The sequence below is a fragment of the Panthera tigris genome, chromosome B3 (genome assembly GCF_018350195.1).
Source record: "Panthera tigris isolate Pti1 chromosome B3, P.tigris_Pti1_mat1.1, whole genome shotgun sequence".
Classification (NCBI taxonomy): domain Eukaryota; kingdom Metazoa; phylum Chordata; class Mammalia; order Carnivora; family Felidae; genus Panthera; species Panthera tigris.
This window is the reverse complement of record NC_056665.1, coordinates 119,440,339-119,456,575: the sequence shown is the minus strand read 5'-3', so window position 1 is coordinate 119,456,575 and position 16,237 is coordinate 119,440,339. Positions and strand designations below refer to the sequence as shown.

General features: G+C 40.6%; 2 protein-coding genes and 1 non-coding gene across 3 annotated transcripts in view; 1 reads left to right on the top strand and 2 right to left on the bottom strand.

Moving 5' to 3' along the window:
- ZC2HC1C (zinc finger C2HC-type containing 1C) overlaps positions 1–16,237 on the bottom strand; it is a 39,555-nt gene that overhangs the window by 8,814 nt on the left and 14,504 nt on the right. The gene's annotated exons all lie outside the window — the stretch shown is intronic.
- The window catches only part of NEK9 (NIMA related kinase 9), a 38,320-nt gene that overhangs the window by 18,771 nt on the left and 3,312 nt on the right, over positions 1–16,237 (top strand). The window contains exons 12-21 of the mRNA XM_042990141.1: positions 126–326; positions 512–558; positions 1,787–1,942; positions 3,295–3,403; positions 4,094–4,255; positions 8,085–8,255; positions 9,014–9,073; positions 12,179–12,381; positions 13,460–13,621; positions 14,822–15,031. Coding sequence (XP_042846075.1) covers positions 126–326; positions 512–558; positions 1,787–1,942; positions 3,295–3,403; positions 4,094–4,255; positions 8,085–8,255; positions 9,014–9,073; positions 12,179–12,381; positions 13,460–13,621; positions 14,822–15,031 — 1,481 coding nt within the window. The remainder of the gene's footprint in view (positions 1–125; positions 327–511; positions 559–1,786; positions 1,943–3,294; positions 3,404–4,093; positions 4,256–8,084; positions 8,256–9,013; positions 9,074–12,178; positions 12,382–13,459; positions 13,622–14,821; positions 15,032–16,237) is intronic.
- LOC122239974 lies at positions 10,754–10,884 on the bottom strand. Its single transcript, XR_006219359.1, has one exon. It is a non-coding gene; the product is annotated as a small nucleolar RNA SNORA18 (small nucleolar RNA).

The following is a 16,237-nucleotide window of genomic DNA, read 5'->3' as shown; positions in this document are numbered from 1 at the left end:
ATTTCTCTGATGCAGTCATTTCATATAAGATCAGTGGCTGGGATAGTTCTCATGCCAGCCCTGCCCAGCTTTCCGGCTGGACAGAGTCATTCCTTTGATGTGTTATGCCTTTCTTCCTTTTGCAGATGAGGGTCAGCTCTATGCCTTTGGATCTGATTATTATGGCTGCATGGGGGTGGACAAGGTTGCTGGGCCCGAAGTACTAGAACCCATGCAGCTGAACTTCTTCCTGAACAATCCAGTGGAGCAGGTCTCCTGTGGAGATAATCATGTGGTGGTTTTGACACGAAACAAAGAAGTCTATTCTTGGGGCTGTGGTGAATATGGTAGGTATAGATTTGTCTCTGTCCACTTATTCCCAGGAGCCAACTTGACTTCAAGCTTGTATGCATCTAAACACATGTAGCCTATACTTGAGAAGTGTTGATTCAGTGGAAGAGAATACTGTAGAATATTTTCATTGGGAAGAAGACCCTCATTTTCATTGTTTTCTTTCTTATGTATGTCTCAGGACGACTGGGTTTGGATTCAGAAGAGGATTATTATACACCACAAAAGGTAAACTCAGAAGCAGCTTCTTCCTAGAGCCTGTGTAGAGGACACACAGACTCCAGTAATAATACAGACTCCTCTTTCTCCGAATCCTCATGTCAAGGTGTTTATTTCTGAAATATTTTCTATCTGGGGGACTGACAACCCAGAATTCCTGAGTTAGCACTATGTGATCTTGTCATCTGACTAAATCATAAAAAGCTGAGAAAGAGGATATAGCCACTTTGGACACTGGAGTCACATCTTACTCAGGAATGGCAGCTAAAATCAGCAAGTACAGTGAACCCAGAAAATTCCTTGGGAAGATACTGGAAAGCAGTATGTTGTTTCTTAACCCAACACAGCCATTCCCCCCCTCCCCATTTCCACATTTGGACACCAGATGAAATACGTGTTTGTATTGAGGGGTCACGTTGTACGAAACATAATATCTAATTACTGTCTGCACTGTAGGAGCTAGCCCTGCAGGAGCTGGCCCAGGAGCTAAAAGCAGCTGCAGGAAGAACATGGTCCTCTCTCTCACACCCACCCTGGGTCACAGGCTTGCCTGCCCACTGGAAGGTTGACAGGAATCGACTGTACCATTCACTGTTAACAATGCTCATTAACATCTTAAAAATTAACTTCTATCACTTGTGGGACCATTCTCAATGGATTTCATGGTTGTTTCTCTTCAAAAAGCCATAGTAGAAGCACTGAAGTTTGAGTTTTCAGGTTTCACAGACATCCATTCTATCCCCCTACCATTCTCCAGCTCTGTTTATTTAGCTCTAGAGGGATGTGAGCAGTTGGAAGTCCTGGCTGCCTCCTCAGTACTCTGTCACCTCGTTTATAATGTGACCAGACTAGGACCCTACAAGGCTACTGAGTTTCTTCTATAACTGTCATGGGGCCTTCCATCTCAGAGAACAAAAATCAGCAATGGATCGAAGCTTCTCCTTTCCCAACATTTTCTGAGAAGTCTTTCTAAATAAGACCTATTGCTAAAACAAACTTCAGCAGGACTGCTGAGCCAACCTGGAACTGCTGCCTTTTACTTAATTATAAAACTTGAGCTCCTTGTTGAAAACAATAAGCTGCTGGGAAAATCTGAAGATGATAGAGCAGTCTTTACTGTGGTCAGTTCTGCCAGATGCAGGACATCAAAAATTTGAGGGTTTTTTCCTAATACAAGTTACATTTGGGGGATTTTTTTTTTTTTTTTTTTTTTTCTGATTTTTTTTTTTCCTTGCAGGTGGATGTTCCCAAGGCCTTGATTATTGTCGCAGTTCAGTGTGGCTGTGATGGGACTTTTCTGCTGACCCAGTCAGGTAAAGTGCTGGCCTGTGGACTCAATGAATTCAATAAGCTGGGTCTGAATCAGTGCATGTCTGGAATCATAAACCATGAAGTAAGTACCCTCTTTGGTGTCCTCACCACACTGTCAGAACTTCTCTTAGGCTGGAATTTCTTTGGGAATGCTTTTGGTTAGTGACCATGAAATTGTACGTAAGGAAAAAGATTTCACAGACATTATTATGTTCAGCAAAAGAAGCCAGCCATGAAAGAGTCCGTGCTATATGATTCCAATTATATGGAGCTTAAGAACAAGCAAAATTAACTTATAGATACCAGAAGACAAAGTAGTGGTAACTTCTGGGTGGGGGGTATGGGTATAAATGGAAGGGATCCTGGGATCATGGAAATGGTCTCTATTTTGATCTGGGTGGTGGTTTTACATTTATATGCATACAGAAAAATTTTTCAAGCTGTACAATATTTTATAGTTTATTATGCCTCAACAAATAAATTGATTACAAAGAATCAAGTGACGGAACTCAGGTTCTACCTATCACTGAAATAGGTACAAGATAATTGACATGAAAAGAAACACATTTTCATGCATGATCTCCCTGGAGAGTTTTTTAGATTTATTGTTCCCAAATCACTGATCCTGTACAGGCTTAGTAAGTATAATTACTGTTCACTTCCTTCAAGGATGTTGTGAAATTCACATTAAGTCGCCTCTTTGTGTTAATATGATGAGTCTTTGTCATGTTCTAAAGAATCAAGAGAAAAAGTTTCCTGACTCAGTGAAAGAGATAAGAATTTTTAAGTAATCTCTGCAGTATTGATTCTCAAATGGGAGAGTACAAATTTGGGGCAAATCTGGGAAGGGTGTCTGCATAGTTTGAAAAGGCATATTCAAAATTACCATTACTTGATTTCAGTTTTATTATAACATTGGGTTTGTTGTGAAATTTTAAACTTACATGAGAGGAATTTTTTAATACTAATCTAAAGGGAACGTGGGTTTTAACACATTGAGAACACTGCCTTGTAGATGAAATTAGATCACAGTAAACTGGTTGCGTTCTGGGCTGGAGAGTCTTCCAAGATTTTAATTCTTTGCCCTGCCTTTGTTAGATATACAGTGTTTATACCCAACATAAGTGTCCCTGGTTGTATCCTCATGTAGATACTTTCTGGGACGGAGAGTTAATGTTTTACATACTCTTAGATTAGGAATCTAAAATTTTTGTTGTCAGGAAGCCCTGCCTCATATACTGATTATAATTCTCTGATGACATATTGAGCTTATTCCGTTTTGTATTCTGTTGGAGATGAAAAGCTACCTGGCATCTTCTACTTAGTAACAAATTTGCTTGAAAGGCCTTTTGGTCACCATGACAACATTCTCAGCCTGCTACCCCTTCGTTTTTTACCTAAGGAGTATTTGCTTTGTGTTTTATCTTATTTCAGGCTTACCACGAAGTTCCCTACACAACCTCCTTTACCTTGGCCAAACAGCTGTCCTTTTATAAGATCCGTACAATTGCCCCAGGCAAGACTCACACGGCTGCTATTGATGGTGAGTTGGTTTACAACTTTTTACACAGGCCTCAGTAGCTCATGCTCTTTTATTCTGTCAAGTGTTAGCGCTTCTTCCTTTTTTTTTTTTTTTTTAAGATTTCATTTTTAATGGTCCCAGGTTTCGGCACCAAAAAAAAAAAAAAAAAAGATTTCATTTTTAAGTCATCTCCACACCCAACACAGGGCTCAAACTCACAACCCTGAGATCAAGAGTCGAACGCTCTACTGACTGAGCCAGCCAGGCAGCCTTAGTAGTAGCCCTTCTTAACAACATATACATTCTCCCGTTTTCCCCCTGGCATCCAGTATTATCTCATTAACAAATTAGGAATTCAAGTAAACTTTTTTTAATAATCATTATAAATGCGCAGTCAGTACATCTCTTAATGACAATGCCATGCCAATAATTCCAGAAAATGACTGCCTTTAAATTAGTACCATCTGTCCGTTTACTAAGGTAGTACCCCTTTTCCACATTTAAAATACAATATTAGAAAATACAATATTGAGTAACTTTCAGAGTCTAATTAGTTTTAGATACCCTAGCTGCCATAGATGCAAGGTTGTGTGGCAAGCTTTATATTCGTATACTCTGAACAACCAGAAGCTAGTCCGTGGAACTCTGCTCTGGCTGTGTTTTCCCTTGTACTCCATGCCCCACGTGTGCCTGGTTGTTTTTCTCTTTTAGAACGAGGCCGGCTGCTGACCTTTGGCTGCAATAAGTGTGGACAGCTGGGCGTTGGGAATTACAAGAAGCGTCTAGGAATCAACCTGCTGGGAGGACCCCTAGGTGGGAAGCAAGTGGTCAGGGTCTCCTGCGGTGATGAGTTTACCATTGCTGCCACCGATGGTGAGTGAGTCTGGACACGTCATTTCAAGCTTTCCGGATGGATGGCTATATTTTAATGTTTGGCTGGGAAAGAGGTAGACTGGTTATATAGCTGGATCATACGTTCACTTTTTATTTACATTCAGTTGGTATCTAATTGTTATGCTCATAGAGCTTCATTAATTTTTTGTGTGTTCAACATAGTGGTTGTTTAAAAAAAATAGTTATCTAAATAATGACCAAGTTAATATTCTAAGTCCCTGCTTTTTTTACTTTTTTGTTTAAATGTTTTAAGAATTACTAAATCTTTTTTTTTTTTTAAGTTTATTTATTTATTTTGAGAGTGAGGGCATGCGAACAGGGGAGAGGCAGAGAGGAGAGAATCCCAAGGAGGCTCTGCACTACATTGTGGGGCCCAATGCAAGGCTCGAACCCACAAATTGAGATCATGACCTGAACCTAATCAAGAGTTGGACATTTAACTAAGCCAGCCACCCAGGCACCCCAAAAATTATTAAATACTTCTGTGTAAATTTTTTTTAGTTTAACATTTTTTATTTGTTTTTGAGAGCCAGAGAGAGAGCATGAGCAGGGGTGGGGGAGAGAAAGAGGGAGACATAGAATCCGAAGCAGGCTCCAGGCTCTGAGCTGTCAGCACAGAGCCTGATGTGGGGCTCAAACCCACAAACCATGAGATCGTGATCTGAGCCGAAGTGAGACTCTTAACTGCATCACCCAGGCACATCTAAATACTTCTATGTATACCTGGCCCAGGACCACGTTGGTTTCAATAAATGTTGGGTGAAGTGGCTGGAGAGGAAAATGACATAATCTAATCTTGCTCCTTGGCTGCTGTCAGCCACACTGCAGTGATGTCCTCAGGGACTGCTAAGGATTGAAGGGCTGAATACTATGTGTCTCTCAGCTTCCATTGGAATTGGAATTGGTCTAATTGAACTTTCTTCTCTCTTTCTTCACATTGCTCGCTCTGTGGCATTTTCTTGCCTCTTTTACTACTTTTCTCTCTCTTTTTTTTAAGTTTACTTTTTGATTTTGAGAGAGAGGAGAGAGAGAGATGGAGAGAGAGAGAATCCCAAGCAGTCTCCACACTGTCAGCACAGAGCCTGATGCGAGGCTCAAACTCACAAACTGTGAGATTATGACCTGAGCCGAAGTCAAGAGTTGGATGCTTAACCAGCTGAGCCACCCAAGCACCCCAATCTTTTTTTTTTTTTTTTTTTTTTTTTTTTAATTTTAGAGAGAGAGCAAGTGCATGTGTGAGCTGGGGAGAGGTGGGGGAGGAAGGGAGGGAGGGGGAGAGAGAGAGAGAGAATCTTTTTAATTTTTTTTTAATGTTTGTTTATTTTTGAGACAGAGGGAGATAGAGCATGAGTGAGGGAGGGGCAGAGAGAGAGGGAGACACAGAATCCGAAGCAGGCTCCAGGCTCTGAGCTGTCAGCACAGAGCCTGATGCGGGGCTCGAACCCACAAACTGTGAGATCATGACCTGAGCCGAAGTTGGACGCTCAACCAACTGAGCCACCCAGGTGCCCCGAGAGAGGGAGAATCTTAAGCAGGATCCACGCTCATTGCAGAGCCCAATGCAGGGCTCAAACTCACGAACTGTGACCTGAACTGAAATCAAGAGTTGGACGCTTAACCAACTGAGCCACCCGGGCAACTCACCCACTTCTCTTCTTTACTGCCAGTTCTGCTAGTCCTTATCCCCTCCCTCTTCCGCATTCTTTCTTTCTTCTCTCTTTTTCCTGTATCACCTTCTGGACTAATTGTAGCCACTCTTTCTTGTGACTGGGGGAACAACAAATCACGTTTTATCATCTTGTCTTTTGACTCATTTCAGCTTTTTTTGTTGCTCGTGATCTAAGATGCCTTTGTTTTCTTTTGGTCTGTGCCTGTTGTGTACACATGAGGGATCCAAGGACGGTGTCAGATAAGTGATGTGTTGCCATATTTAAGTGAAGCAGCTTTCAGAGTGGCACGTTAACATTCCCTGCTTGTCCCCAAATGAGGGATATTAGGGAGCAAACTGTTTAGGTCAGGTCAGGCTAGATAAATGGAAATGTTACCTAGAAAGAGTGAGGATGTCGCTGAGGATTAAATTTAGTGTTGCAAGTCTACCAGCACTTCCTGACAGGGCCTCAGGGAGCTAATGTCTCTTCAGTAGATCTGTGTACTTCACAAGGTAAACTTCAGAATGAGGAGTGTAGAATTGGATTCCATGGTTGGGCGTATTACCTCTACTTTTCCGGACTGTTCTCTATTGCCTCATTCACACAGCCAACATAAATTGAGTGCCTACTATGTTCCAGGTCCTCTTTAGGCTTTGGCAATATAAAAGTGAGTCTCAGAAAGCCCCTATCCTTAAGGAGCTCACAGTCTAAGTAGGGTAGGGGAGACACATAAACAGACTCGTACAGGCTGATAGATCAGGTGCCATTGATGGCAGTATCTGACCCCTCTAAGTCCTAGAATGCCCGGAACTGCTCAATCCTTCTATCTCTCCTCTGTCTCCCTTCACTCCCTAAGCGAGCTTATTACCTTAAGTTCCCTGTATCCACTGACAGTTTTATATCGTCACCACCCTTGAACTCCAGGCTCGGTTATTCATCAGCCCCTGGACTTAGATGTCTAAAGATATGGTGGCTTTAGAGCCCAGTTTTCCCAGGTCAGTCCTCATTCATCCCTATTGTCCAGGTTTCATCATTAATAGTACCCCCTTTTCATTAAAAAATGCTCTGATTTGGATAAGAAGTTACATGCATCTCAGACAAACGTATTATAGTCAAAATCAAACTTGATTTTCTGCCCAGATCTGTTCCTCCTATAGCTTTCCTGTCTCACGAAATGGCAGCTTCATCCTATTCCCCACATCCCATTCATCAGCAAATCCTATCGATTATCTTCACAATATATCCAACCACTTCCCACCATCTTCACTACTACAACTGGTCTCCCTGCTCACCCTTGGTCCCTTGCAATTGATTGTTCTCATAGTAGCCTGATGAATCCTTTACATACCTACTAGTACACTCAGAACTTCTAATGGATTCCTATCTCAATCAGTAAAAACCAAAGCCATTATAGTGGCCTGCATGGCCCTATATGACTAGGACTCCAGCTACCTCCTGACCTCTTTACTGACCACTGTCCCCCCCGCTTATTTTGCTCTAGCTGCAGGGGCCTTCTTACTCTTTGTTCATGATGCTCCTGTTATTCACATAGGACCTTTGCACTTGCTGTTTTCTCTGCCAGGGAAGCTCTTCCCCTACATATCCACATAGCCCTCTCTCACTTCAATCAGGTCTCTGCTGAAGTATGGACAAGTACTTCTCTGACTACCCTATCTGAAATAATGCTACCCCATTATTAGTCTTTATTTCCACTTTTCTTTACCATGTATCTTCTTTCATAATACTTATGACTACCAGAAGTATTTGATACTTATTGACTGATCAGTCTCCTCTGACTAGAATGTCAGTTCCACAAAAGTAGTTGAGTTTGTTTTATTCACTGCTGTATTCCCACACCTCCAGCAGTGCATGTCGTGAAATCAATGCCCAATAAACAGTTGAATGACCAAAAAAGGTTGTTGAATGAGTGGATGGATGGGTGGATGGATGGATGGGTGGATAGATGGATGGCAGGCAATACATAGACGCGTCATTTTTTCCAGGTTGGCATCAGGAATTGTTTAGGGGAATAAACAGCTTTCCCTTGTTTTGTTCATAGTGGGAAATCTTTCTAACTCTCGGACATAAAGATGGGGAACCCAAAGAGTAGGGAAGTCACTTTTCTGTTAAACTATCTGCTGTTTAATTTTTTTCCCTAGATAATCACATTTTTGCCTGGGGCAATGGTGGTAATGGTCGCCTGGCAATGACCCCCACAGAGAGACCACATGGCTCTGATATCTGCACCTCATGGCCTCGGCCTATTTTTGGATCTCTGCATCACGTCCCAGACCTATCTTGCCGTGGCTGGCACACCATTCTCATTGTTGGTAAGTGTCTCATATGTGTGGGTTGGGATGGATTTGACAGAGGGTAGACCCACACTGAAGGTACTGATGGTCACATTCTTAGAAACAGAAGTGTTTCTAAGAAAAGAGGCTGTTCCTTTAAGTCTTATAACAGTGACGCCATGCCTTGTGACGGGGACAGAACACTGTTATTTCCTGACATTTGTCATTGGCAACCTTCTGACTTTTTTAACATAACTTTGGGCTCTTCCTCTGCCATAGAATCGTTATCTCTAGTTGTCCACTAATTTGTTGCCTGTGTTCATGCTTTTGAGAGAAACATTCAGTACACCTTTAAAAGGAAACTAAATCAGTTGTTTTCTGCATAAGGATTACTCTGTTAGGAACTAAATTATAAAAGCCTGTATGAGGGTTTCCAAGTCCATTCTATTAGATCAGTGGTTCACAACCTTGGCTGCACATTAGAATCCCCCAAGGAGCTTTTGGAAATCCCATTGTCCTGACCAATTGAATCAGAATCTCTGGGGTGGGACCTAGGTTGCTACTATTTAAAGCTTCTCAGGTAATTCCAAAGAGCAGTTAAGAAGAATTGCTACTTTACATAGTGGATGTAGTTAGGGTAGCTAGTGGTGCTTTAATATCTAGAACAGTAAGTATTTATAAAGTTATCTGGAGTGAGAGATAGCTGTTATCTCGTATATTAGTTCCCTAGTCTAGTCTTCTCACTTTTCCTCCCTATAGCTGTTTCTGATGCTTACCTACTTAATATTTTTCCTCAGAGAAAGTATTGAATTCTAAGACCATCCGTTCCAATAGCAGTGGCTTATCCATTGGAACTGGTAAGTAGCAGTGTCTCAGGTACCAGTGGTTTTTCTGAGCTGTGGGTCTTTGGGTTAGATTCCATGCAGTCTCCAAAAAAAGGAAATAGGAAATATCTTTGGGAAATGAGGAATACGGTGATCAAGAGGGAGGATCATATTTTGGGTGTATTTCACAATAAGTTATGACTTTTATTACATTGTGGTCAGAGGGAGAGTACATCTTTGCCAACCAAGCATATGGAAGTAATGAAGTGGCTTGCCCAACATTGTAATGTGGCTTATGTATTGTTTCTTTCCTTACCATGCTAGGGGCTATGGTTCTATCTACTCTTTGCTTCCACCGTATTCCCAGGGTTATTCCCGTCTATAGAAATAGTTCTTCCAAACAGGCCCTCAGAATTAAAAGTTGGCTAAACTTTCAAAGCAGTTAGGAGAATCAGCCCAAAGCTCTCTGATAGCTTTCCTCTGGCTGCTTTTTGCATGGTTCTCTGTTATTTAGGACTATGCCAGGAAATTAAATCTGTGTTCCTTTTTGGTTTTCCACTTGCTCTAAAGTACCTATACTCTTTGATGTCTCGAAACTTGGATTCTGATAGTTTGTAGAATCAACACAGATAAAGACCCAGAATAAAAGCAAATTAATCCAAGAAAAAGAAAGTTGAGAGTCTGATCTAGACTTGTTGAACTCTAGTTTACACACACACACACACCATACCTTTTATTAGTTTCTTTTAGTAATCTATTGCTCAGCATTTATTTGTGCATATTAATATCTGTCCCAAATGATAAAATATCTTTTTGCTAATCACAGCTGTTCTCTTACAGCATTGTTTTGCTGGAACAGTATTTAATGGAAAAAATAAGATTAAAAGCACATATCAATTAGCTGGAAAATGTAAACTCCATAAGGGCAGGGATTTTGGGGTTTTTTTATTCATTAGTTTTATCCACATTACCTAGAAGAGTGCCCGGCAAATGGTGAATGCTCAATAAATACTTGTTGGTTGGATGGGTTCTAACCATCCAGTGGAATACTGTACGAAAGTAGAAATGAACATCTACAAATAGGTCTATAATGTGAAATGTAAAAAGGAAGCTGCAGCAGACTATGTGCCTTTTTATCAAGTTGAAAAACAAGCCAGATTTATATATTGCTTAAGGATATATAAGTATGTTATTGTTTTTTTTGTTTTTTTTTTTTTAAGAAGAAATGATAGAAGTGCCTGGATGGCTCAGTCGGTTCAGTATCTAGACTCTTTTTTTAAGTCAATAAATTTTTATTTAAGAATTTTAACATGTGATTCCTTCCTCTCCCAGTCACTGTGGTTCCCTCTGGGTCAGAATCACAATCTTCAAAATAGCCCTTTTAAAAAGAGCTTTTGTTCAGTCCACAGTTGTCACCGTTAGTACAGAGTTCTTTCCGTTGGGCTTCTTTAATCTCCACTTGAATATGGATATGCTTCAAGAATTCCCCACCTGTAATCTTTGGGATCCAGTTTTTTTACTTTGGGTCATGTTTAGGGTCAGAATAGATGGGTCTACTGGTTCTCAATTTCAAACACCCTCTAAATGTGAATGAGTTCAAATCCCATTCACCCCTAAACTAGCACAGCCTAGAACTGTACAGATTCTTGGGATATTCCAATACATAAGATTTAAAAAATTTGACCGTTAGGGTCTTTCAGTGTTTTAGCAGATAAGTGTCTTGTAGTTCTTTCCCACAGATCTAACACATAGCTCCGTGAATAAAGGAAACCACACATACACTCTATGAGGTGTTTCCAATGGAGTGTCCGACTCTTGATTTTGGCTCAGGTCATGACTTCAAGGTTGTAGGATCGAGCGCCACGTTGGGCTTTGTGCTGACCATGCAGAGCCTATTTAGGATTCTCTCTCTCTGTCTCTGCCCCTCCCTTGTTCACACGTACGGGCGCTCGCTCTCTCTCAAAATAAACTTTAAAAACTATATAAAGAAATGACAAATACAGAATTAATCAGTAGTTACATGTAGGTAGGAGGCCAGAGAAAGAGAAGGAATTCACAAGACAGATATGATACAGGTAATGTTTTAGTTCAGCACTGTCCCATAAATCGTTCTGCAACAGTGGAAATGTTCTATATGTATGCTGTCCAGCACTTGAAAAGTGGCTACCGTGACTGAGGAACTGAACTTTTTATTTAAATTTAAATAGCCATATATGGCTAGTGACTACCGTATTGGAGAGTACAGTTCTAGTTCTTCAAGTGGTAGATTCACGTTTTTGTTTTGTTAGGCGTCAAAACTTACACGTGTGTTAAAATAGTCTTTTGTATATTTCAAATGTAACATTATTTTTAAAAGCCATTTAAAACAAGCTTCGGAGCTTTTGTTGGCATCTCCAGGTCTGCTGCTTCGGTAGGATCACAGTGTGACACAGTCTGCAAGCCACTATAGCTGGTGATCGTGAACAGTCCTTTATGTTTAACTTTGGAATATACCATGCACTTACTTTTTTAGCTTTAGCAAATACATCTTTTTGGCCCATATTAAAATTTCATTCCATTTTTTGACTACACGTCAGCTAGTCTTCATTAAGATAACTTGGAATGTGCTACATGATATGAAAGAACCAGCCATCATATTTTAAAAATTCTTACAAATCGTTATCAAAAGAATTTAATGAATTTAATGGTTGAAGACTTCTCCAGAAAGGAAGTTAGTGGTGAGTTTATCTGGCCATTTTAAGAGTTGTTTGGCTCAAATGTGAAAGTGCTTTGTATTTATACGAAACCTTGACAAGCCTCGGTGGAGAATGCTAGAGTCTGGATGTATCTATTAAAGCACGGGCGGTAGATTCAATGAGCTGTGGTCGGGGCGGCTGTTCAGTAGTGCTTTAGAACATTGATAATCTGCTATGGACATAGAAATGAGTAAGTTTGGGATGTAGAAGTCAATTATCATTATAAAGATGCTGATATTCAATCTTGTATAAAAACTACAAATTTAGTCCCAAATATCTTGACACTGTTGCTACTACTTCATGCGACTCTAGGAAGCTCTCCAGGGGTCAGGGGGGCTGTGAGATCGTAAATCTTTCTTGCTGCCTAGCAAGGCTCTCTCTTTCTGTGCTGTGTATCTGTCAGTGGTTCAGAGTGCTAGCCCAGGAGGCGGCGGCGGTGGGGGAGAAGAGGAGGACAGTCAGCGGGAATCTGAAACTCCTGATCCAAGCGGAGGCTTCCGAGGAACAATGGAAGCAGACCGAGGAATGGAAGGTTTAGTCAGTCCCACGGAGGCCATGGGGATCATTAGTGGGGCCAGCAGCTCCTGCCCTGGCTGGCTTCGAAAGGTAATTCCTTTGGCAGAGGTATCTTCGATACAATAGCAGACCCTTTACAGGAACTAGAAAGGAGCCGTCAGAATCTCTCCGTGTCCCATGCCCTGTTCAAGCGTTTTGCAGTAGGCATCGAGGTTTCTGACTTCCACCTGGAACGAAACTACCAAACCTCTAATTCTTTTTTCTTCCTGACAAGAAGAGACACAAAATGTTCTCATACCGGTATTAAATGAATTTAAATTAATAAAACCTTCCTTGAAGCAGTCTTTGTAATGCATGTGTGCAGATTAAGCTTAGAGATTTTGTACTGTGGTTTGTAGAAGTGGACTATTGGGGCAGTTGGAATGTTGTACAATAGAGAGGTTATGAATGTTGAAGTGCGGATAGTAAAAATGTTGGAGTATATTTAGATGGAAAGTTGGCTACAACATGTGGCTGGGCAGAAAAAGATGGAATACCTGTGCAGCAGGATCCCGTTCTCTTAGAAAATATGTAATGCATAGAAGAGTATCTGCTATGAAGACTGAACACAGTATTGCTCATTTTAACAGTGCTTATTTAGGAGTGATGGAATTGCTGGTCTTTTTGCCCATCTGGATTTTGTCATTTTCTGTATTTTGTCAAACTACATTGTAGTTTGTGAAATTTATATTTTTACGTAAAAAAAAAAATCTAGAGATTTAGTTTCCCGTGTAAGATGACGAAACTTGATAGCCAGTTAGGAGTATGAATGCAAGAGGCAAGAGGCACTGTTGTACCTAACGTTTCAGCCTGGGCATTGGCCTCACTGCCATCACCTTCAAGCTTCCCAGCTCGAACAGACTGTGTAAAATAAGTGTGTCAAGGAGATGTGCCACACACTCCAAACCATGTTCTTGAATTTGAGTTTGAATTCAAATCACTGTTACTCCTCTGAGGAAGGGATGTCCTGTTGACAGGCCCGGTGAGCTGAGTTGTACTCACAACTGTCATGCCCCACTAGGGGGTGCTGATGTCACAGCAGAGTGAAAGCTATAGCAAGATGGGAATTTGGGAGAAGGAAAATAGATGGCTCAAACAGAACTGATGAGATTCTTTGTCTTATACATAGGAGCTGGAAAATGCAGAATTCATCCCCATGCCTGACAGCCCATCTCCCCTAAGTACAGCCTTTTCAGAGTCTGAGAAAGACACCCTGCCCTATGAAGAGCTGCAAGGACTCAAAGTGGCCTCTGAAGCTCCTTCGGAACACAAGCCCCCAGTAGGAGCCTGGGTAACTGAACGTTTTGCCTTTGAGTCACAACTAGGTAACCAGAGAGCTCTCTCCACTTCTCCTGGCCTGTCTCCTCTAGCTTCCTCAGTCTCCCACTGCCCTGAATCGACTCATTATACTGTCTACTCGGCAGTGCTTAAAGCTTCTGTCCTAGGCTTACCTGAGTTGCCTTGGAAAAACATTGACCCTTTCACATTCCTGACGCACTAACAGTTCTCCACACCAGAGGACTTTCTTTTCTCTTTGCCTCAGAAGTACCAAAATTAAAGTTCCAAAATTCAAATCCACTTTTTCTTGACACTGCTAGTGTAGGTTGGGGGCTCTAAATATGAGTCAGAAATAATGCTTGTAGTCTCGTGAGGGAGCCACACACGTGTGCCTAACCTTGGTAGAAATCAAATTGTGGTAAGTACCTCAAATGTAAACCAGGGGTCACCAAGCTTTTTCTATAAAGGGCTACGTAGTAACTATTTTAGGCTTATGGACCATGCAGTCCCTTTTGCAACTACTCAACTCTGTAGCATAAAAGCAGCTGTAGATAATACATAATGAATGAGCATGACTGTGTTTCAATAAGACTTCATTTACAAAAACAGGCAATAGGCCGGATTTGGCTATCATTTGCTGACCCTTCCTATAAACGAAGTACAGTGGAAGAAAGGAGAGAAATCCAGACTAGAAAAGGTGTAATAAAACCTTTGAAACTTTAAGGTGAACATTTAAATTCCTCTATCAATTAACTTTCTTGAATTATTTTGGCAGTCCTATTTACTGAACACCTTTTAAATCTCTTCTAAAGTGTGATCCACTGCATTTCATGAATATTGACCTGTTGGGTCACAGTGTTCTCACTGTGATCAGAAAGACTTGTTCCAAACCATATCCCCCACTTCAGCATTTTAAATGGGATGATAGCCATGCACTTTAAATTTAATTGCCAAGTTCTCCAAAACAGGTGATTGTTCTTTTTACGTTAGCATAATGGAGACTGAGGCACTGAGAGTTCTCTTGCTGTTATGTTAGAGCCAGGTGCTACTGTAACCCCAGCAGCTTTCTGTTTCTCTTGCATTTACTTTGTGTGTGTGTGTGGTTTATCTTTTTACTTTTAAAGTAAGGTCCGATAGTATTTCGAGGAAGGTTGGATTGGGGAGTTGGGATAAGCATGCAGAAGCACCTGTGACCTCTTTCTTCTCTCCTTAGCCACCTCGGCTGAGTCCTGCAGAGACCTGTGCTGGGAAGGGAACGCCATTAACTCCTACCTGTGCCTGCAGCACTCTGCAGGGAGAGGTTGAGAGATTGCACGGGCTGGTGTTAAAGTGTCTGGCTGAACAACAGAAGCTACAGCAAGAAAACCTCCAGATTTTTACCCAACTACAGAAGCTGAACAAGAAATTAGAAGGAGGGCAGCAGGTGAGAGCATTAAAGGAATAATTCAATTTCTAACTGTTTTGAAGAGTAACAGAAACAAAACACCCAAGAATTGAAATAGACCTTTTCCTTTGCAGAGACTTATCTTTTGATGATGTAACTTATGTAATTAATTTCAGCAGCCCTGGGCCTTGTTCAGGCACCTCGGTTAGATCATTTTCATCACTTTGTTTTTTGTTATTGTATATTTTTTCTTTTATTATTTTTTTTTAATGCTTATTTATTTATTTTGAGAGAGTGCACATGTGAGTGGGAGAGGGGCAGAGAGAGAGGACAGAATCCCAAGAAGGCTCCGTGCTGACAGCACAAAGCCCGACTTGGGGCTCAGTCCCACGAACCATGAGATCATGAGCTGAAATCAAGAGTTGGGCGTTTAATTGACAGAGCCACCCAGGCACCCCTCTTTTACTTGTTACTATGAAAAACTTTATAAACATATAGTTCAGCGAATACTCATAATCCACCATCTAGATTGAACAATTGTTAACATGTTTCAAAAGTGTGTGTGTGTGTGTACATTTAAAATATGTGGGGGTATATATCTGTGTGTATTTAAAATATATGTGGGTATATGTGTGTATATATATTTTTTATTTTGCTAAATCATTTTCAAATAGATTATAGAAGTCATAACATAGCCCCTCTAAATACTTTCTTACACAAATCCAAAAATAAACACATTCATTCTCCCAGCTAACCACCAAACTACTATCACACTCAACACTGATATTCTCAATTTTCATCCAGTACCCAATTGATAGTCGAATTTTCCCAGTTTTCCCACAAAAATGTCCTCTATAACTTTTTTTTTTTATGAGTCCAGAATCCAGTCAAGGGCCCTACATTACATTATCACATTGTTATATCTCTTATTTTTTTTTATCTAGAATACTTCTTTCTACTACCATCACTTTTCTTTTTTTTTCAATATATGAAGTTTATTGTCAAATTGGTTTCCTTTTTTTTTCAATATATGATTTTTTTTTTTCAATATATGAACTTTTTTTTTAAATTTTCATGGCATCAATTTGTTGAAGAAACAGGGTCGGCTCTTTAACAAAATGAGCTACATTCTGGATTTGTCTTTTCTTCTTAGAACGTTATTTAACTTGTTCTTTTGTCACCCTGTCATTTCTATAAACTAGGAGTTAGACTTAAGACTTAATTAGGTTCATATTAAACATTTTT